At 41.8% G+C, this 19,610-nt stretch overlaps 1 protein-coding gene across 1 annotated transcript in view; it reads right to left on the minus strand.

The window, feature by feature from the left end:
* LOC115129167 (glycine receptor subunit alpha-4-like) overlaps positions 1-19,610 on the minus strand; it is a 106,444-nt gene that overhangs the window by 16,376 nt on the left and 70,458 nt on the right. The window contains 4 exon segments of the mRNA XM_065018235.1: positions 5,961-6,043; positions 7,343-7,566; positions 11,211-11,278; positions 11,839-11,972. Of these exon segments, the coding sequence (XP_064874307.1) occupies positions 5,961-6,043; positions 7,343-7,566; positions 11,211-11,278; positions 11,839-11,972 (509 nt within the window).

Below are 19,610 nucleotides of genomic sequence, written 5' to 3' on the forward strand. Positions count from 1 at the left end.
CACCGTGCTTCTACACCTGCATTGCTTGCTGTTTGGGGTTTTAGGCTGGGTATCTGTACAGCACTTTGAGATATCAGGCACATGATTAATGCATACAATAGCTGTAGATTTTAGATTAACTGTCTTCAAAGTAATGACTCGGGACGTTGGGTTGATATGAAAGCTTCTTTTAGTAATAATACTTGTTTACGTTACATTTAACAACTTTAGATTCTACAGAGCAATGCAGGTAAGATGCTAGCGGAAAATCAGCTTAATCAGTTAATCACCTTGCACCTGCACACAACTGGAGCGTTATCTCTCTCATTCCTGTTGCAAGGCATTCTGGAACTTGCAGTCAAAAGCGTAATTCAATATTAACCAATACAATTACATATGTAAATAACTGTAAGGAAATATCTTTAGATACCTCTCAATGAATTAGCTTAAACATTAACTCTGTAACACATTAAAGTTACAACAGTAGGATCAGCAGAGGCATTTAGGGCAGTTAGAGGGACATACTTTAGGTTACTTACATGGTGGCTTCCAAAGCCACTGGGATAACGTACATTTGCTGAAGCATTACGGCAACTCAGCGACACAATGGTAGGGGTTAATTGAGCTGGGCTTGGGTCATTGATAAGTCATTATCTCAACACTGCCTTATAAGGCTGTGAAAGGATCCAGGAACCCAAATGATTTTCGTGTACCCCCTCCTCATTATAAAACAAGATTTGTTTCCAGAAGGTATCAAAATATCCATCAAATGTTACACCCACAGAGCTGCATTAGTTTCGTAGCCGTTTATGGAGTGTTAAAAGTCTACTGGGGGGGGGGACAAGGCTAGATATTATGGGGCATTTGTTGGTGTCAAGCAGATACCCAATCAGTTCTTTGAAATCCATCTTCAGCTGTTCTGAGCTGAGACATTTCTCACCATTGAACTGCCCAATACAACGGCCGGAGAAGGGGATGGATAAATCTGCTCAATCCTACTCCTCACACAACTTGTTGAACCTTTCACGGGCCCACGATCTCTCTCCCTCTCTGCTCTGATAAACATGATTCTGCAACTCTCATCTCTCCAGCGTTGCACTTCATCATTTATTTCCTTATAGAATTGCGTGAATGGTTCTGAGGGAAATGCAGCACCCCGTGATAAATTGAAATAAATTAGCTAAAGTTATAGAATTACTGCTGTCTGTTCAGAAATAAATTCAATAATTCAGAATAGCCTACTACACCATGAGAAGGCCTATACTTTAGCCACAGAGGATCAATAGCTACTTAAAACAAATTGCCTAGCTGTGGATTGTAGCCCAATAACCAGGGAATAGCCTACAGTTGGGAACGCAATACAAATCTGTCAGTGAAAAACCAGCATGCAGACAAAACATGCCTTTCGCAACATTTAAAAGATATTTGAGGGAAAACACAGGATGGAAAGCAAATGTATCCTGCTGAAAAGAGAAGACTGTATTCTGTAGGCTACCAACATATTTGATCAACTTCCAAATATTGTTTTACAAAGTTAAGCAAGAGAGAGAGAGGCTTATGACGCGAGCCTGTTGGTCATCACCAGCAAGTGAACTGCTAATCATTGGGGGAGTCAGTGAAACTGGAAAGCATTTTTTAGGACTATCATTTCCTCTTCATATTGTAGACTACAATATGTGTCGACACACTATTGATGGATTCAAGACAAGGTTGTTTTTATTGATCTCAGATTCTCAGTTTTTTCAGTGTCAAAGTAGCCTGCCATTTCGATCATTTGTGCAGTATTAAAAAATATTCTGCTGAAGTCTTTAGTCAGCTAAAATGACGTAGAATTGAATGTGTTTATAAAAAGCCACATTTTTCCGGACCATGTTCCTCATGTGTGCAACTTCTTTAAGTTCCTCTACTCTACTGCTCTATGTCACGACGCAAACGCAATGATATGCATGCAATGCTTTATAATAAATGTGGGGGGTTTTTGTACCTCAAAACTCCCTAGGTGACCCCCCTCTCAATCTCACTTTTTGTTCCGGCACATGCCGATTTACAAATAAAGACTGCTAAATAGCTAACTAAATAGCTAACAAAATGGCTACATGGAGATGAGCTTTTGTATTTTATTCTTATTTTTGCACTGTTTCTATGCACACTCACATGGCCCTACAAGCTACGCACACTGACAAACACGCATACAAACACTCACTAAATCATTTGCTCTCATACACATAATATGCACATACATTTAGGCTGACTCTCCACACACCCACTCACATACAATCATCAAATAAGCTGCTGCTTCTCTGTTTATCATATATCCTGATGACTAGTCACCTTACCCTTATACATATCTACCTTTATCGATCCAGTGTCCATGCACATTGTAAATATGGTACTGGAACTGACCCTGCTTACTTACTTTATCATGTTTTTCTTATTTACAATTTTTTTTATATCTTGTGTGTTTTTGTTCTACCTTATTATTTTTAATATAACATTGTTATTGATTACTGCAGTGTTGGGGTTAGAGATAGGAAGAAAGGCATTTCACTGTACTTGTGCATGTGACATTAAAACTTGAAACATTAAAGGGAAACTACACCCCAAAACTGTAATTTTTCCAAGACCTAAAAAATGGTCTCCTTGATGTGGTTCAAACATTGTTGTGGACTTGGAACATCCAATTTGGTTGTTTTTCTATTTAAAACAGTGTGATTTTGAGAGTGAAAACCTGAATAAAATTTGAAAAACAAAATGGAGGAAATGGGATTTGGGAAAAAAACTAAACAGAATCAGGCAAAAAAATTAAACAGATTTTATAAGGCCCTACATATGCGCATACACTAATATGCATACACATAATATGCATGCGTACACGAGCACACACACACCTCAACCCTGTCTATCCTCCCACACCTTTGAAAGCTCTATTTCCCCACACAGGGGTCTGATTACCAGACCATTAAAAATGCACGTAGCATGCATTAATATTTTGGAATAAAACTACTGATGTCTTTCTGGGCCCTTGGGGCCTGTGTAACAAAGACAGAAATTATTCAAGATATTATCCCCTGATCCTTACCAGCAGCCTGAAAACAACATGACCACTAAAATACAATTATCTTGCTCCAGAAGATTTCAGTGTCATTCACATATCCTTCCCTAACAAGCAAGGAGAATATTAATTAATGTCTTCACAAAAGTGACGAAATGTTATCTTTTCCTTCCCAGTTACACACTAATAGGAGTCAAACATCAAATGAATATATTCAAAGTATGTGGTCAAAGTGTAATTTATGAGATGCACTGTCTGGATTTATTTGACGAGATGACCTAGCTGAGGGTACCTAAGTTTTTATGGGTCTTGTCCCTGTAAAAAAAACACATTTCGATGGAGGTCTGAATTGGTCAAGCTTCAGCTTTACTGTCTAACTCTGTCCTGTGGATTTACACTTTATACATCTACTTACTGACTTAAGGATACCAAATTGGGTCACGAGAACACATGATGGTTTTCAAGATTGTTTGATGTAGGATATTGCTACAGTACATACTATTTATATATAGTAGAGCTCAAGGCATCAAGACTAAGGCTGTCAAACAGCATTGGTTTGGACTTCCATTCTCTGAATTAGCAGACCCCGAAGATATCCCTCTCTCTTTTCCCTCCTTGCTCTCGCCCTCAATGTGCAGCATTGGCAGTTGGCATAGCGTGTGATAGTTAAACCTTCCTGTTAAACCTGACATGTCCTCCCCATGCAGCCAAGGTGATCACACCCTGGGCGGTGTACTAACACTTGTCAAAACAGAGCTGGCTGTTCCCTTCAGAGACACGAAGGGGAGGGCTTCTTTTAATCAAAAATTATTAGGACTCCTGTAATGGTCCTGTCAGGTAGTAAACTTGCTGGCTGGCATGCTTTCCTATATTGGCCCAGATTTCTCTCCTCAGCTGCTCTCCACACTTTAGGAGGGTAGGTTTAATTGCAAACAACAAATATATTTATCAATCTTTTACCATATTTGGCATTGAAATATGGGTATACCACACAACTTGACATATAATTCATTTCAAAAGCCTGCTGCTGGATCTCCCAGCAAGAAATATTTTGTTTTCCGAGCCAGGTTTGCTCCCATTTGGTTCTCCTCTTGCTAGTTATTTTGTCTGGCCTGGCAGAGGTGGAATTAAGCCACCTACGGGGGTGAGAGGTGGGTCATATAATAAAAGGGGACACAAAATGAAAGTTTCATTATTGATATCCTCAAAATTGGATTTGTGGATGCTATCAGTACTTGGGGCAAGGGGTAGCAAATATACTTTTTTTCACATTTACATTTTATTTATGTAACAAGGAATGACATGCTATACACAGACTTTATAGACTAGACATTGTTCTGTTGTTATTTTTCATGAATAGATTCCTACATTTGATACACAGCACAGGAATTGCATTACCCTTACACAACATCACTGACAAAGCTAACCAGTAATTTTGTATTGCTGGGTCGCTAAATCACACAAGTCGGTGTCAGAAAGTCCGTCTTTCATTTTATGTATGCACAAGTCCGTCATCTGCGTATGTTTGATAAAAGCAGCAACTCAAAACATAGCCTGTCACATTTAGGCATTGAATTTAATCTCAATCAATGTCACTCATATGTGGTGATATTACAAAAGTATGTGGACACCCCTTCAAATGAGTGGATTTGGCTATTTCAGCCACACCCGTTGCTGACAGATGTATAAAATCGAGCACACAGCCATGCAATCTCAAAAATTGGTAATAGAATGGCCCGTATTGAAAAGCTTAGTGACTTTCAATGTTGCACCGTCATAGGATGCCACCTTTCCAACAAGTCAGTTTGTCAAATTTCTGCCCTGGTATAGCTGACCTAGTCAACTGTAAGTACTGTTATTGTGAAGTGGAAACGTCTAGGAGCAACAACGGCTCAGCCGCACCGTGGTAGGCCACACAAGCTCACAGAATGGGACTGCCAAGTGCTGAAGCGTGTAGTGCATAAAAATTGTCCGTCCTTGGTTGCAACACTCACTGCCGAGTTCCAAACTGCCTCTGCAAGCAACGTCATCACAATAACTATTCGTTGGGAGCTTCATGAAATGGGTTTCCATGGCCAAGCAGCCGCACACAAGTCTAAGATCACCATGCGCAATGCCAGGCGTCGGCTGGTGTGGTGTAAAGCTTGCCGCCATTGGACCCTGGAGCAGTGGAAACGCGTTCTCTGGAGTGATGAATCACGCTTCACTATTTGTCAATCCGATGGATGAATCTGGATTTGGTGGATGCCAAGAGAACGCTACCTGCCCCAATGCATAGTGCCAACTGTAAAGTTTGGTGAAGGAGGAATAATTTGCTGAGGCTGTTTTTCATGGTTCAGGCCAGGCACCTTAATTCCAGTGAAGGGAAATCTTAACGCTACAGCATAAAATTACATTCTAGACAATTATGTGTAGTTTAGCGAAGGCCCTTTCCTGTTCCAGCTTGATAATGCCCCCGTGTAAAAAGCGAAGGGCCATACATAAATGGTTTGTCAAGATCAGTGCGGAAGAACTTCACTGGCCGGACAAAATCCATGGCCTCAACCCCATCGAACGCCTTTGGGATGAGTTGGAATGCTGACTACGAGCCAGGCCTAATCGCCCAACATCAGTGCCCGACCTTACTAATACTCTTGTGGCTGAATGGAAGCAAGTCCCCGTGGGCAATGTTCCAACATCTAGTGGAAAGTCTTCCCAGAAGAGTGTTAAGGCTGTTATAGCAGCAAAGGGGGGACCAACTCCATGTTGATGCCCATGATTTTGGCATGAGATGTTCGATGAGCAGGTGTCTTACTTCATTTTGGTAATGCATTGTATCTCTTAAGAAATTTCACAACTTAAAAACAAACGCTGCATTCATAAACAAAAAGCCAGTGTGAAAATGGCAGGGGAGGGAATTACAAGGAAAATCAGGAAGAAGGAGACTCACAGCTTTCAAGCTGCATGGTACAGGTCTGAATATCCATGGGGAAATTCTTCAAGTCCATAGGGCAGGACAGGATGAGAGTCAGCCTGAGATAGAAAGAGAGAGAGAAAAGAGAGAAGGGAAGTTTTAGGTGAAGGTAAAGAGCAAAGGAGAGCGTGAAAGAAGAGAATTACAACATACAGGGACAAATTAAGACAAAGAGGCAAAGGAATACAGGTATAATCAGAAATTCCTCAGGGCAACTTTCTAGGCCCCTTACTTTTTTCAATCTTTACTAATGACATGCCATTGGCCTCAAGTAAAGCCAGTTCGGCTATGTATGTGGATGACTCAACACTCTACATGTCAGCTACTACAGCGAGTGAAATCACTGCAACACTTAACAAAGAGCTTCAGTTTCAGAATGGGTGGCAAGGAATACATTTGTCCTAAATATTTCAAAAACTAAGAGCATTTTATTCACTAATCATTCACTAAACCCTAAGCCTCAACTGAATCATGTAATAAATAATGTGGACATTTAGCAAGTGACTGCCTTGGCAGCAGCTAATGGGGTCCTCAATAAATACAAATACAGATGCAAAGGGACTTTGAAATGTGATTGAAAACATATCTAATGCTATGTTGGTACCAATATTTATGGCCTACCCCCTAGATAAACTCTACTATACATTATGGCATGATTTGTGTGCGTTTTCTCCGATGATCAAAAAAGGCAAATTGCAAAGGATGCCATGAGTTATGGTGCCATTTGGTTACAGGGCTTTGCTGTAATAGCAAACTAATTGGTAGACACATCCTTCCCTTTATTTATTGCAGCGCTGACGCATTGAGTCTTCAAGGAGCCGTGAGGAAGAGACAGAACTATTAGGGAGTTTGGCTTTGAAGAGAAGCTGTGTAATTACCTGCTGTAATGCATTGCCCAGAGGAGCGACGAGAGCCACCAGCTCTATGCTACTCGCAGGAGCCGCCATTGCTATTGTGCTGCGATAACGTGCAACACTAGGCCCAGAAATACAATGACGAATGAGCCTTGGAAGCTTCTCTGCATGTGTAATTTAACCTTAGCTCAGAGAGGTAGCTACGAAAATGTATTTGGACTTAGTGTGTGATGATGACTGTTAGCGGATACATCTGCCATTGTAATCAATATGGCATGTTGATGGAGGAGAGATATATCAACTCACAGCAGTGTATGGGTTGAGGGGCTAATACAGTATATTGGTATCAAAGTTATCGTAATGAATAAATCACTGGCGCCCTCTTTGACCATAGGCAGAATTGAATTGAATAACTCACTAGCTTCCCCTTCGGCCATAGGCAGAATTGTCTTGAATAACTCAATAGCTCCCTCTGTGGTCACAGACCGAACTGCCTCTGCTCACCTGATGCTATATAGTACGCTCCCATCTTGGAATATCCGCAGCAGTTTGTTGTCAGTGGTGACCTCATGAAAGTTAGCCCCCTTCTCGTTAGCGAAGAACAGGTCAGGCTTCCAGATGGAGTCCAACATGGAGGGATCCAGGTCCAAGGAGTTGTCCGGGTACTCCTGGTAAGCCAATCGGGGATCGTTCCATTTTTGCCGTAGGAACACATTGAGCCTGTAGTCCTGTGGATTGACCAAGAAATTGACTCATTGGCTCTTTCTCAATTAATCTTTTCTCGATTCTTCGCATCGCATCCTCATTCCTTGCCTCCTCCTCAAAATGCATAGGAGAAGATGTCTGAAGGGATGAACTTTGGGCCTTCTCCTTGAATGCCGTTGAGAAGGAGGCGAGGTGATGGGATGTGAGGAATTGCAGAAGATACATCGAGGTTGACCCATGATACTGTTGCCAGGTTTCAATTATTTAATTAGCATGTTTTGTTCATGATAGTCTGTCTAAGAAGTGCGAAGTCTGATTAAATGAATAACCTTTACTGTTGTTAATTAAACAAAAGCCAATGCGACAAAGGGAAGCTTATTTTCAATTAGTTCTTTGAAATGTAGGGTGTATTTATACTTCGAAAATAATGTGTATCTTGATCAGACTGATTTGAATTATTTATTTTTAGTATTTCCTTTAGGGCTAGATTATCTTTAATATTGCAGATAGATTGTCAATGAAATTGCCTGCATCACTTCCAGTCCCTCATTTATTTTTTTGCAAATATATATATATATATATATATATATATAAACATACATATACATACCTACACGTACATACACATATAAATACATATAAATAAATATCTTCAAAAATATATATTTCCTTTATTACCCTCCAACCCTAAAACCCCTCCCCCAATTGGAGCAAACTAGTGAACAACAAACCGTAGGCCTTTATTTCCAGCTTATTCATACTATATACATTTTATGTACTCAGTCTATTTTACAATAGTTCCATTTTGTTTGTTTTTACTCCTGTCCTTCCTCTACTCTCAACCTCTCCAATCTATTTCTGATGTCCATCCTGTTTGATTTCTATATGCCATATCTTTCAAACTGTGCTCTTTCAAAAAAGGTCTTAACCATTCAAAAGTCTGGGGTCACTTAGAAATGTCCTTGTTTTTGAAAGAAAAGCAACTTTTTTTTGTCCATTAAAACAACATCAAATTGATCAGAAATATTTTTAAGTTCCTCGGCTTACACATCACGGACAAACTGAAATGTTTCACCCACACAGACAGCGTGATGAAGAAGCCGCAACAGCTCCTCTTCAAACTCAGGAGACTGAAGAAATTTGGCTTGTCACCAAAAACACCCGTAAACTTTTACAGATGCACAATCGAGAGCATCCTGTCGGGCTGTATAACCGCCTAGTACGGCAACTGCTCCGCCCACAACCGCAAGGCTCTCCAGAGGGTAGTGAGGTCTGCACAACGCATCACCGGGGGCAAACTACCTGCCCTCCAGGACACCTACACCACCCGATGTCACAGGAAGGCCAAAAAGATCATCAAGGACAACAACCACCCGAGCCACTGACTGTTCACCCCGCTATCATCCAGAAGGTGAGGTCAGTACAGGTGCATAAAAGCTGGGACCGAGAGACTGAAAAACAGCTTCTATCTCAAGGCCATCAGACTGTTAAACAGGCATCACTTTAATAATTCAAAATTGGATGTAATAAATGTATCACTAGTCACTTAAAACAATGCCACTTTTTATAATGTTTACATACCCTACATTACTCATCTCATCTCATATGTATATACTGTACTATACCATCTACTGCATCTTGCCTATGCCATTCGGCCATTGCTCATCCACATATTTACATGTACATATTCTTATTCATTCCTTTACACTTGTGTGTATAAGGTAGTTGTTGTGAAATTGTTAGATTACTTGTTAGATATTACTGCATGGACAGAACTAGAAGCACAAGCATTTCGCTACGCTCGCATTAACATCTGCTAACCATGTGTATGTGACCAATCAAATTTGATTTGATTTGAAATACAGTGTAGACATTGTTAATGTTGTAAATGACGATTGTAGCTGGAAACAGCTGATTGTTTATGGAATATCTACATAGCAGAGGCCCATTATCAGCAACCATCACTCCTGCGTTCCAACGACACGTTGTGTTAGCTAATCCAAGTTGATCATTTTGAAAGGCTAATTGATCATTAGAAAATCCTTTTGCAATTATGTTAGCACAGCTGAAAACTGTTGTTCTGATTAAAGAAGCAATAAAACTGGCCTTTAGACTAGTAGGAGCATCATCATTTGTGGGTTCGATTACAGGCTTATAATGGCCAGAAACAAAGACATTGCTTCTGAAACTCGTCAGTCTATTCTTGTTCTGAGAAATGAAGGCTATTCCATGCGAAATATTGCCAAGAAACTGAAGATCGCGTACAATGCTGTGTACTACTCCCTTCACAGAAAAGCACAAACTGACTCTAACCAGAATATAAAGAGGAGAGAGAGGCCTTGGTGCACAACTGAGCAAGAGGACAAGTACATTAGAGTCTCTACACTGCCCGCATTGCATCACGTCCAATGGCAGCATCCAAACTCAAGAATCGCCGAGGTTCAATTCTTGAGGGCTGATTCGCGTGTTCATTCTACCTTGTGAATGAAAATAATGAGGGAAAAAAATGTAAATTTCAATAGGTTTTTGGTGTAGTAGGTAAAACGTCACATTGACACAATGCTGGTGGCAACGTGTGTACTGTAGCAGACTTGTTAGCATGGGATGTTAATTGCTTCATTATCTCAGGAACCACACCTGTGTGGAAGCACCTGCTTTCAATATACGTTGTACCCCTCATTTACTCAAGTTTTTCCTTTATTTTAGGTGACTGTAGTGCAGGCTGAGGTACCAGATTCTGGCTTAATCCAAGTATTGTTCAGTGCCTGTTGAAATGACAAATATCAGCTTTGTGGGAAGCAAAATTAACAGCTATTTTGAAATTGGGTCGACAAAAAGTACATGTCCTCATTTAGTCACGGTAGTTATTCAAGTAAATCATTCTAGTAAATGCTCATGGTAATGAGAGACTCTTTGGCTGTGTTCTTCCCTGGCAGTTTTCAACCGTTCCCATGAGGTATCACAAATACACTAAGGACAGCACAACAAACACTGGGCCACAGCATCCAGTGACATCATTAGTGTCCTCTCTGTCCACGCTGAACTAACCTGGGGTCAAGTCCTCAGGGCCCAAATATATTTTAACAGCTCACTGCTACAATCTACTGACAGAGCACTTTCCCCAATTCTTCATTTTAATTACAGAGTGGACTGTTCATTATCAGAACATCACTGACCCACTGTTCTCTGAAGATTGCTCTGATAGGCTCGAGGAAATAAAGGGAGAGAGGTGAGGGAATTGCTCCAATACTGAGCAGGCCAAAGGTTAGGAAGGAACAGGTATTATATTAACTGGAGGAGAGCGTTCAGATTTCTCTTTTGTAAATTCTGGGATTTAGCTAGTGTAAACCTGCTCAAATATGATCCTTATCGAGGTAATTCATGATTATACTGAAAAACGAGACTGGCTTAGGGTTATCATGATTCCTGGATAATTATGGTATTTTTTTTAATGTGCATATTCATTTCAACATTTCATTTCACCCTTTTTTTATAGGTTTGTGTCTGAGATGAATCTCTTTTGCAATAGAGACCTGTTCCGGACAGCAGTAGTCGGCAACATATTCAATGATTAAGCTTGAAAATGTATGGATTCCAATTCCAGGACGTTAATTGACTACGGAAATTCAATGAACTCATTTGACTTTTCTCAGACGTGTTTTCTCACCATAGTTGTTTCTGTGATGGACCCAAAGCTGTTGATGAAGATATTGCAGGTGACATTCACAGGCGGACCTGAAAAAGAACCAAAATAAAATCCATCACTCCGTATATGGAATAATCCTTTCACTGTTTTGACCTGCTGTAAAAAGGTTTCAGAAAGATAATTTTTTAAATATTTGAATGACACTGGTTTTTGTATGTGCAAGAAGTGGAGAGTGTCTTGTTGTCACCTCTATGATGTTGACCAAGTATGAAATGTGTACGACACTATTGTAGATGGGTTATGGTGGGGAACGACTGCTGTAATAGTGTGTACTGATTCCAGTGGCTCTCTAGTACGGAATACTGTGTCTCTCCTGTCGCTTTACAAGTTGAAAAACTAGGCATGAATCACTTTGTTTAACTTTTCAACAGAGAACTAGGCTAACAAAAAATGCATCACATTGGTATATGGAATTCTAAGTTAGGTAACCACATGGAATGTGCAGTTCCAAGCTTCCTATCCATTTCTACAGGTAAGTCCTATCTTACTTTTTTTTTTACCGGTGGCTGTCTGCTTGCATTAATTTAGTGAAGTTTCAGTATTTTTTATGGGAGCTGTGGCCTACTTCTGAACATACTTTTTGACGTACCTTTGAAGTTGGGTCTGATGCGAGCGTCATAGCCAGACCTTTTCCCCATGAGCTTGTCCAGGAAGTCAGACGGCGACTGCGAGGAGGGGACTGTCCTACTGGGGGACTTTATCTCCTCTTTACAGGAGCCCAGTCTGAAGAAAAACAAAAACAAAGACAAAGAAAGAGAGGAGAGGAGAGGAGAGAAAGCGAGGGAGGAAGAAGCAATAGTTAGAAAACAAGAAACTTTGACCGGTATCAGTGGGATACATAGGGAGAGAACAACAAGGATTTAAATTACTTTTGCACAGCCACCCCCGAAAACCCATCTAATTTCACATGATGTTCGGGACATAGTGTGTTTAATAGAACCTACCCACTGGGAACACACATATTGTGACGTCGAATCAACATGGAAAATACATTGGATTTGAAAAAATAAATCAACCAGTACTGTTGTCATCTCACTTCAACCAACGTTTCAAGATGCAAGATGCAACAATTTCTAAGATTTCACTGATTTACAGTTCATATCAGTCAATTAAAATACAGTTATTCGGCCCTAATCTATAGATTTCACATGTCTGAGAATTGGTCACAGACACCTTAAAAGAAATGGATCTCAAGGATATCATCACGGTATTTCTGTCCATTATAATTGCCATCGATAGAATGCAATTGTGTTCGATGTCCGTAGTTTATGCCTGCCCATACCATAATCCCACCGCCGCAAACCGCATGCCCATGTAACAGTATAACTTTAGACCGTCCCCTCGCCCATACCCGGGCGCGAACCAGGGACCCTCTGCACACATCAACAACAGTCACCCACGAAGCATCGTTACCCATCGCTCCACAAAAGCCGCAGCTCTTGCAGAGCAAGGGGAACCACTACTTCAAGGTCTCAGAGCAAGTGACGTCACCGATTGAAACGCTATTTAGCGCACACCACCGCTAACTAGCTAGCCGTTTCACATCCGTTACACCCACACAACCCCATGCACGTGGTCTGCGTTTGTGAGACTGGTTGAACATTCGGGCAAGTTCTTAAAATGACGTTGGATGCGTTTTGGGAGAGAAATTCAACATTAAATTCTCTGGCAACAGCTCTGGTAGACATTCCTGCAGTCAGCATGCCAATTGCACGCTCCCTTTAAAACTTGCTACATCTGTGGCATTGTTTTGTGTGACAGAATTACACATTTTAGAATGGCGTTTTATTGTCCCCAGCACAATGTGCAACTGTGTAATGATCATGCTGTTTAATCAGCTTCTTGATACAACTTGCAGACTTGTTTACGTGTTGCTGTGCATTTTGTTGCCAACCTATTTTGCTACCTGACAACTTTACGTTTTTTACCGTTTATATTTTTGTTTTTTCCCTCAACTTTTTCACTCCGGACGCTTTATCTGGACATGGTTCGTCAGGACCTCCAACAGCCGAAGCTAAGTAGTAACATTAACATGATGCCTTCTAATTGCAGTTGCTGTACTCATAATATACAGGAGAACGATCGCCTTACGGCAAGGATAGCTGTGCTACAAGCCCAGCTTCAGACACAATCGTTAGGAAAGGGTAATGTCAGTGTAGGAAAGGATGAAACAGCGTCTGTGCCACCAGTAAGTACAGATAGTAACGTTAGTATAAATCCCCACGCACGGTCCCGCAGCCGGACAACTTTCTCACGGTTTCCGGAAGGAAATGCTGTAGGAATGCTCAACCGGTGTCGCTCATTCAGCCTACAGAAACTTTCAACCGGTTTTCCCCATTAAGCAGCGAGACGGAGTCAGAGGCCGAGCCTGCTCTGGTCTCTACTCCCCCCGTTACGGGGTCTGAGATGCCGAAGCCTCCCACGATTGGCTCTGACAAATTGAAAACTCTAATCATTGGCTACTCCATTACCCGCAGTATTAGACTTAAAACGAATCATCCAGAATCAACGAATCATCCAGCGATCATATCATATCTTACCAGGGGGCAGGGCTACCGACATTAAGGCTAATCTGAAGATGGTGCTGGCTAAAGCTAAAACTGGCGAGTGTAGAGAGTATAGAGATATTGTTATCCACGTCGGCACCAACAATGTTAGGATGAAACAGTCAGAGATCACCAAGCGCAACATAGCTTCAGCGTGTAATTCAGCTAGAAAGATGTGTCGGCATCGAGTAATTGTCTCTGGCCCCCTCCCAGTTAGGGGGAGTGATGAGCTCTACAGCAGAGTCTCACAACTCAATCGCTGGTTGAAAACTGTTTTCTGCCCCTCCCAAAAGATAGCATTTGTAGATAATTGGCCCTCTTTCTGGGACTCACCCACAAACAGGACCAAGCCTGACCTGCTGAGGAGTGACGGACTCCATCCTAGCTGGAGGGGTGCTCTCATCTTATCTACCAACATAGACAGGGCTCTAAGCTCCACAATGAAATAGGATGCAGGCCAGGCAGCAGGCTGTTAGCCAGCCTGCCAGCATAGTGGAGTCTGCCACTAGCACAGTCAGTGTAGTCAGCTCAGCTATCCCCATTGAGACCGTGTCTGTGCCTCGACCTAGGTTGGGCAATCTCACTAGGATAAAGCAATCTCACTAGGATAAAGATCTCCTCCATTCCTGTCATTATTGAAAGAGATCATGATACCTCACATCTCAAAATAGGGCTACTTAATGTTAGATCCCTTACTTCAAAGGCAATTATAGTCAATTAACTAATCACTGATCATAATCTTGATGTGATTGGCCGGACTGAAACAAGCCTGATGAATTTACTGTGTTAAATGAGGCCTCACCTCCTGGCTACACTAGTGACCATATCCCCGGGCATCACGCAAAGGCGGAGGTGTTGCTAACATTTACGATAACAAATTTCAATTTAACCCCCAACAAATGGCGTTTTTGTCTTTTGAGCTTCTAGTCATGAAATCTATGCAGCCTACTCAATCACTTTTTATGGCTACTGTTTACAGGCCTCCTGGGCCATATACAGCGTTCCTTATTGAGTTCCCTGAATTCCTATCGGACCTTGTAGTCATAGCAGATAATATTCTAATTTTGGTGACTTTAATATTCACATGGAAAAGTTCACAGACCCACTCCAAAAGGTTTTCGGAGCCATCATCGACTCAGTGGGTTTTGTCCAACATGTCTCTGGACCCACTCACTGTCACAGTCATACTCTGGCCCTAGTTGTGTCCCATGGAATAAATGTTAATCTTAATCTTAATTTTTTTCCTCATAATCCTGGACTATCGGACCACCATTTTATTACGTTTGCAATTGCAACAAATAATCTGCTCAGACCCCAACCAAGGAACATCAAAAGTCGTGCTATAAATTCACAGACAACACAAAGATTCCTTGATGTCCTTCCAGATTCCCTCTGTCTTCCCAAGGATGTCAGAGGACAAAAATCAGTTAACCACCTAACTGAGGAACTCAATTTAACCTTGTGCAATACCCTAGATGCAGTTGCACCCCTAAAAACTAAAAACATTTTTCATAAGAAACTAGCTCCCTGGTACACAGAAAATAGCCGAGCTCTGAAGCAAGCTTCCAGAAAATTGGAACGGAAATGCGCCTCACCAAACTGGAAGTCTTCCGACTAGCTTGGAAAGACAGTACCGAAGAGCCCTTACTGCTGCTCGATCATCCTATTTTTCTAACTTAATTGAGGAAAACAAGAACAATCTGAAATTCCTTTTTGATACTGTCGCAAAGTTAACTAAAAAGCCGCATTCCCCAAGAGAGGATGGATTTCACTTCAGCAGTGATAAATTCACAAACTTCTTTGAGGAAAAGATCATGATTATTAGAAAGCAAATTACGGACTCCTCTTTAAAAATCTGCGTATTCCTTCAAAGCTCAGTTGTCCTGAGTCTGCACAACTCTGCCAGGACCTAGGATCAAGAGAGACGCTCAAGTGTTTTAGTACTATATCTCTTGACACAATGATGAAAATAATCATGGCCTCTAAACCTTCAAGCTGCATACTGGACCCTATTCCAACTAAACTACTGAAAGAGCTGCTTCCTGTGCTTGGCCCTCCTATGTTGAACATAATAAACGGCTCTCTATCCACCGGATGTGTACCAAACTCACTAAAAGTGGCAGTAATAAAGCCTCTCTTGAAAAAGCCATATCTTGACCCAGAAAATATAAAAAACTATCGGCCTATATCGAATCCACCATTCCTCTCAATTCTTTTTGAAAAGGCTGTTGCGCAGCAACTCACTGCCTTCCTGAAGACAAACAATGTATATGAAATGCTTCAGTCTGGTTTTAGACCCCATCATAGCACTGAGACTGCACTTGTGAAGGTGGTAAATGACCTTTTAATGGCATCAGACCGAGGCTCTGAATCTGTCCTCGTGCTCCTAGACCTTAGTGCTGCTTTTGATACCATCGATCACCACATTCTTTTGTAGAGATTGGAAACCCAAATTGGTCTACACGGACAAGTTCTGGCCTGGTTTAGATCTTATCTGTCAGAAAGATATCAGTTTGTGAATGGTTTGTCCTCTGACAAATCAACTGTAAATTTCGGTGTTCCTCAAGGTTCCGTTTTAAGACCACTATTGTTTTCACTATATATTTTACCACTTGGGGATGTCATTTGAAAACATAATGTTAACTTTCACTGCTATGCAGGTGACACACAGCTGTACATTTCAATGAAACATGGTGAAGCCCCAAAATTGCCCTCGCTAGAAGCATGTTTTTCAGACATAAGGAAGTGGATGGCTGCAAACTTTCTACTTTTAAACTCGGACAAAACAGAGATGCTTGTGCTAGGTCCCAAGAAACAAAGAGATCTTCCGTTGAATCTGACAATTAATCTTAATGGTTGTACAGTCATCTCAAATAAAACTGTGAAGGACCTCGGCATTACTCTGGACCCTGATCTCTCTTTTGAAGAACATATCAAGACCATTTCAAGGACAGCTTTTTTCCATCTACGTAACATTGAAAAAATCAGAAACTTTCTGTCCAAAAATGATGCAGAAGAATTAATCCATGCTTTTGTCACTTCTAGGTTAGACTACTGCAATGCTCTACTTTCCGGCTACCCAGATAAAGCACTAAATAAACTTCAGTTAGTGCTAAATACGGCTGCTAGAATCCTGACTAGAACCAAAAAATGTGATCATGTTACTCCAGTGCTAGCCTCCCTACACTGGCTTTCTGTCAAGGCAAGGGCTGATTTCAAGGTTTTACTGCTAACCTACAAAGCATTACATGGGCTTGCTCCTACCTATCTCTCTGATTTGGTCCTGCCGTACATACCTACACGTACGCTACGGTCACAAGACGCAGGCCTCCTAATTGTCCCTAGAATTTCCAAGCAAACAGCTGGAGGCAGGGCTTTCTCCTATAGAGCTCCATTTTTATGGAATGGTCTGCCTACCCATGTGTTATGGATACAAGTATCCTGTGTGTGTTTCTTTTCTCTCCTTCTTCCCTCACAGGTGAAAATCATCACTCCCCAATCAGTCACCAATCAATCATCAATCAGAAGACACACCTCCTCCTGTTTCCTACCCAATCACAGTTCCTTTCCCTTGGTTTAAAAACCCCATCAGTTGTTAGTTCTAGAGCGCAATCTCTCTCTGTAAATGCCATGTCTGTAGGTCTGGTTTCACTCTTTCTTTGTGTATTAACTTCTCCTTTGTTTGAGAACCTCCATAGCACTTTCATCACCTGTGAGTATTGTTTTTGGTTATGTTGTTTGTTTGGTGGGAAACCAAGACAAGTCGCCCATGGGCCTACACTACCCGTAGGTAGACTTTGTTAAATACACTAGTTAGAACTGGGCGGACTACCCACTGTATTTTTGGTTAGTTAGCTGTTAAAGTTGGCTAGTCTAGCTTAGTTTTTTTATTTTATACTTGTTGTTTCTTTCCTTGTGTCCAGCTCAGCCCCTTTTCCTGCTCCCCCCATTACCGTGTGTTTACAAATAAACCTTGAGTTTGACGGTAGATCTCAGTTGTCGTAGTTATTTCGTTCTCACTTTTACTTTGTCACTATTAAAATTTGCACGAGTTATGTTACGGGTCTCATTACCATCCCCCCCTAGACTGTCGGGCCTAAAGGGATTCGTAACACCATGTAAGAGACGCAAACTCAGTCTCAACCTTTAAGTCATTACTGAAGACTCATCTCTTCAGTGGGTCATATGATTGAGTGTAGTCTGGCCCAGGAGTGGGAAGGTGAACGGAAAGGCTCTGGAGCAAGGAACCGCCCTTGCTGTCTCTGCCTGGCCGGTTCCCCTCTCTCCACTGGGATTCTCTGCCTCTAACCCTATTACAGGGGCTGAGTCACTGGCTTACTGGGGCTCCTTCATACCGTCCCTGGGAGGGGTACATCACTTGAGTTGGTTGAGTCACTGATGTGATCTTCCTGTCTGGGTTGGCGCCCCCCCCCCCCCCATTGGGTTGTGCCGTGGCAGAGATCTTTGTGGGCTATACTCGGCCTTGTCTTAGGATGGTAAGTTGGTGGTTGAAGATATCCCTCTAGTGGTGTGGGGCTGTGCTTTGGCAAAGTGGGTGGGGTTATATCCTTCCTGTTTGGCCCTGTCCGGGGGTGTCCTCTGATGGGGCCACAGTGTCTCCTGACCCCTCCTGTCTCAGCCTCCAGTATTTATGCTGCAGTAGTTTGTGTCGGGGGCTTAGGTCAGTTATATCTGGAGTACTTCTCCTGTCCTATTCGGTGTCCTGTGTGAATTTAAGTGTGCTCTCTAATTCTCTCTTTCTCTCTCTCGGAGGACCTGAGACCTAGGACCATGCCTCAGGACTACCTGACATGATGACTCCTTGCTGTCCCCAGTCCACCTGGCCGTGCTGCTGCTCCAGTTTCAACTGTTCTGTCTTATTATTATTCGACCATGCTGGTCATTTATGAACATTTGAAAATCTTGGCCATGTTCTGTTATCTCCACCCGGCACAGCCAGAAGAGGACTGGCCACCCCACATAGCCTGGTTCCTCTCTAGGTTTCTTCCTAGAAAGGCCAAAACCTAGGGAGTTTTTCCTAGCCACCGTGCTTCTACACCTGCATTGCTTGCTGTTTGGGGTTTTAGGCTGGGTTTCTGTACAGCACTTTGAGATATCAGCTGATGTACGAAGGGCTATATAAATAGATTTGATTTGATTTTTGATTTGTTATGCCACCTGTTAGGTGGATGGATTATCTTGGCAAAGGAGAAATGCTCAATGTTTAGAGAAATAATGTTTTTGTTGCTTATGGAAAATTTGGGGGATCTTTTATTTCAGATCATGAAACATGGGACCAACACTTTAAATATTTTTGTTCAGTAAAAGTTCTACATAATTATCAGAACTATGTATGTGCTGAAATTGTGTTAAATTACACAAGTAAATATATTTCTCTGCCCTCAACCGCATGACTCTCCAGAGGGTGGTGCCCAACACATTACTGGGGGCATGCTGCCTGCAGCAACCGGTGTCAACGGAAGGCCAAGAAGAACATTAAAGACCTCTGCCACCTGAGCCATGGACTGTTCACTCGGCGAGTGACGGACGGAGACAGTACAGGTGTTAAGACCGAGAGACTAAAAAACAACTTCTATTACCAGGCCATCAGACTATTGAATAGCCATCACTAGCAGTCTACGAGGTGATGCACACTCACTCACACAAAACACGCACAAGTTATCACACACACCTCATACTCACAAACACACGCACACACACAGACACACACACACACAGTAAAAGCTGCTGTCCCATTCTATAGAGACAATGAACCACCGGCCACTGTGGTTAACTGTTTATACACACTGCATAT

The sequence above is a fragment of the Oncorhynchus nerka genome, linkage group LG5, assembly GCF_034236695.1.
Source record: "Oncorhynchus nerka isolate Pitt River linkage group LG5, Oner_Uvic_2.0, whole genome shotgun sequence".
Lineage (NCBI taxonomy): Eukaryota > Metazoa > Chordata > Actinopteri > Salmoniformes > Salmonidae > Oncorhynchus > Oncorhynchus nerka.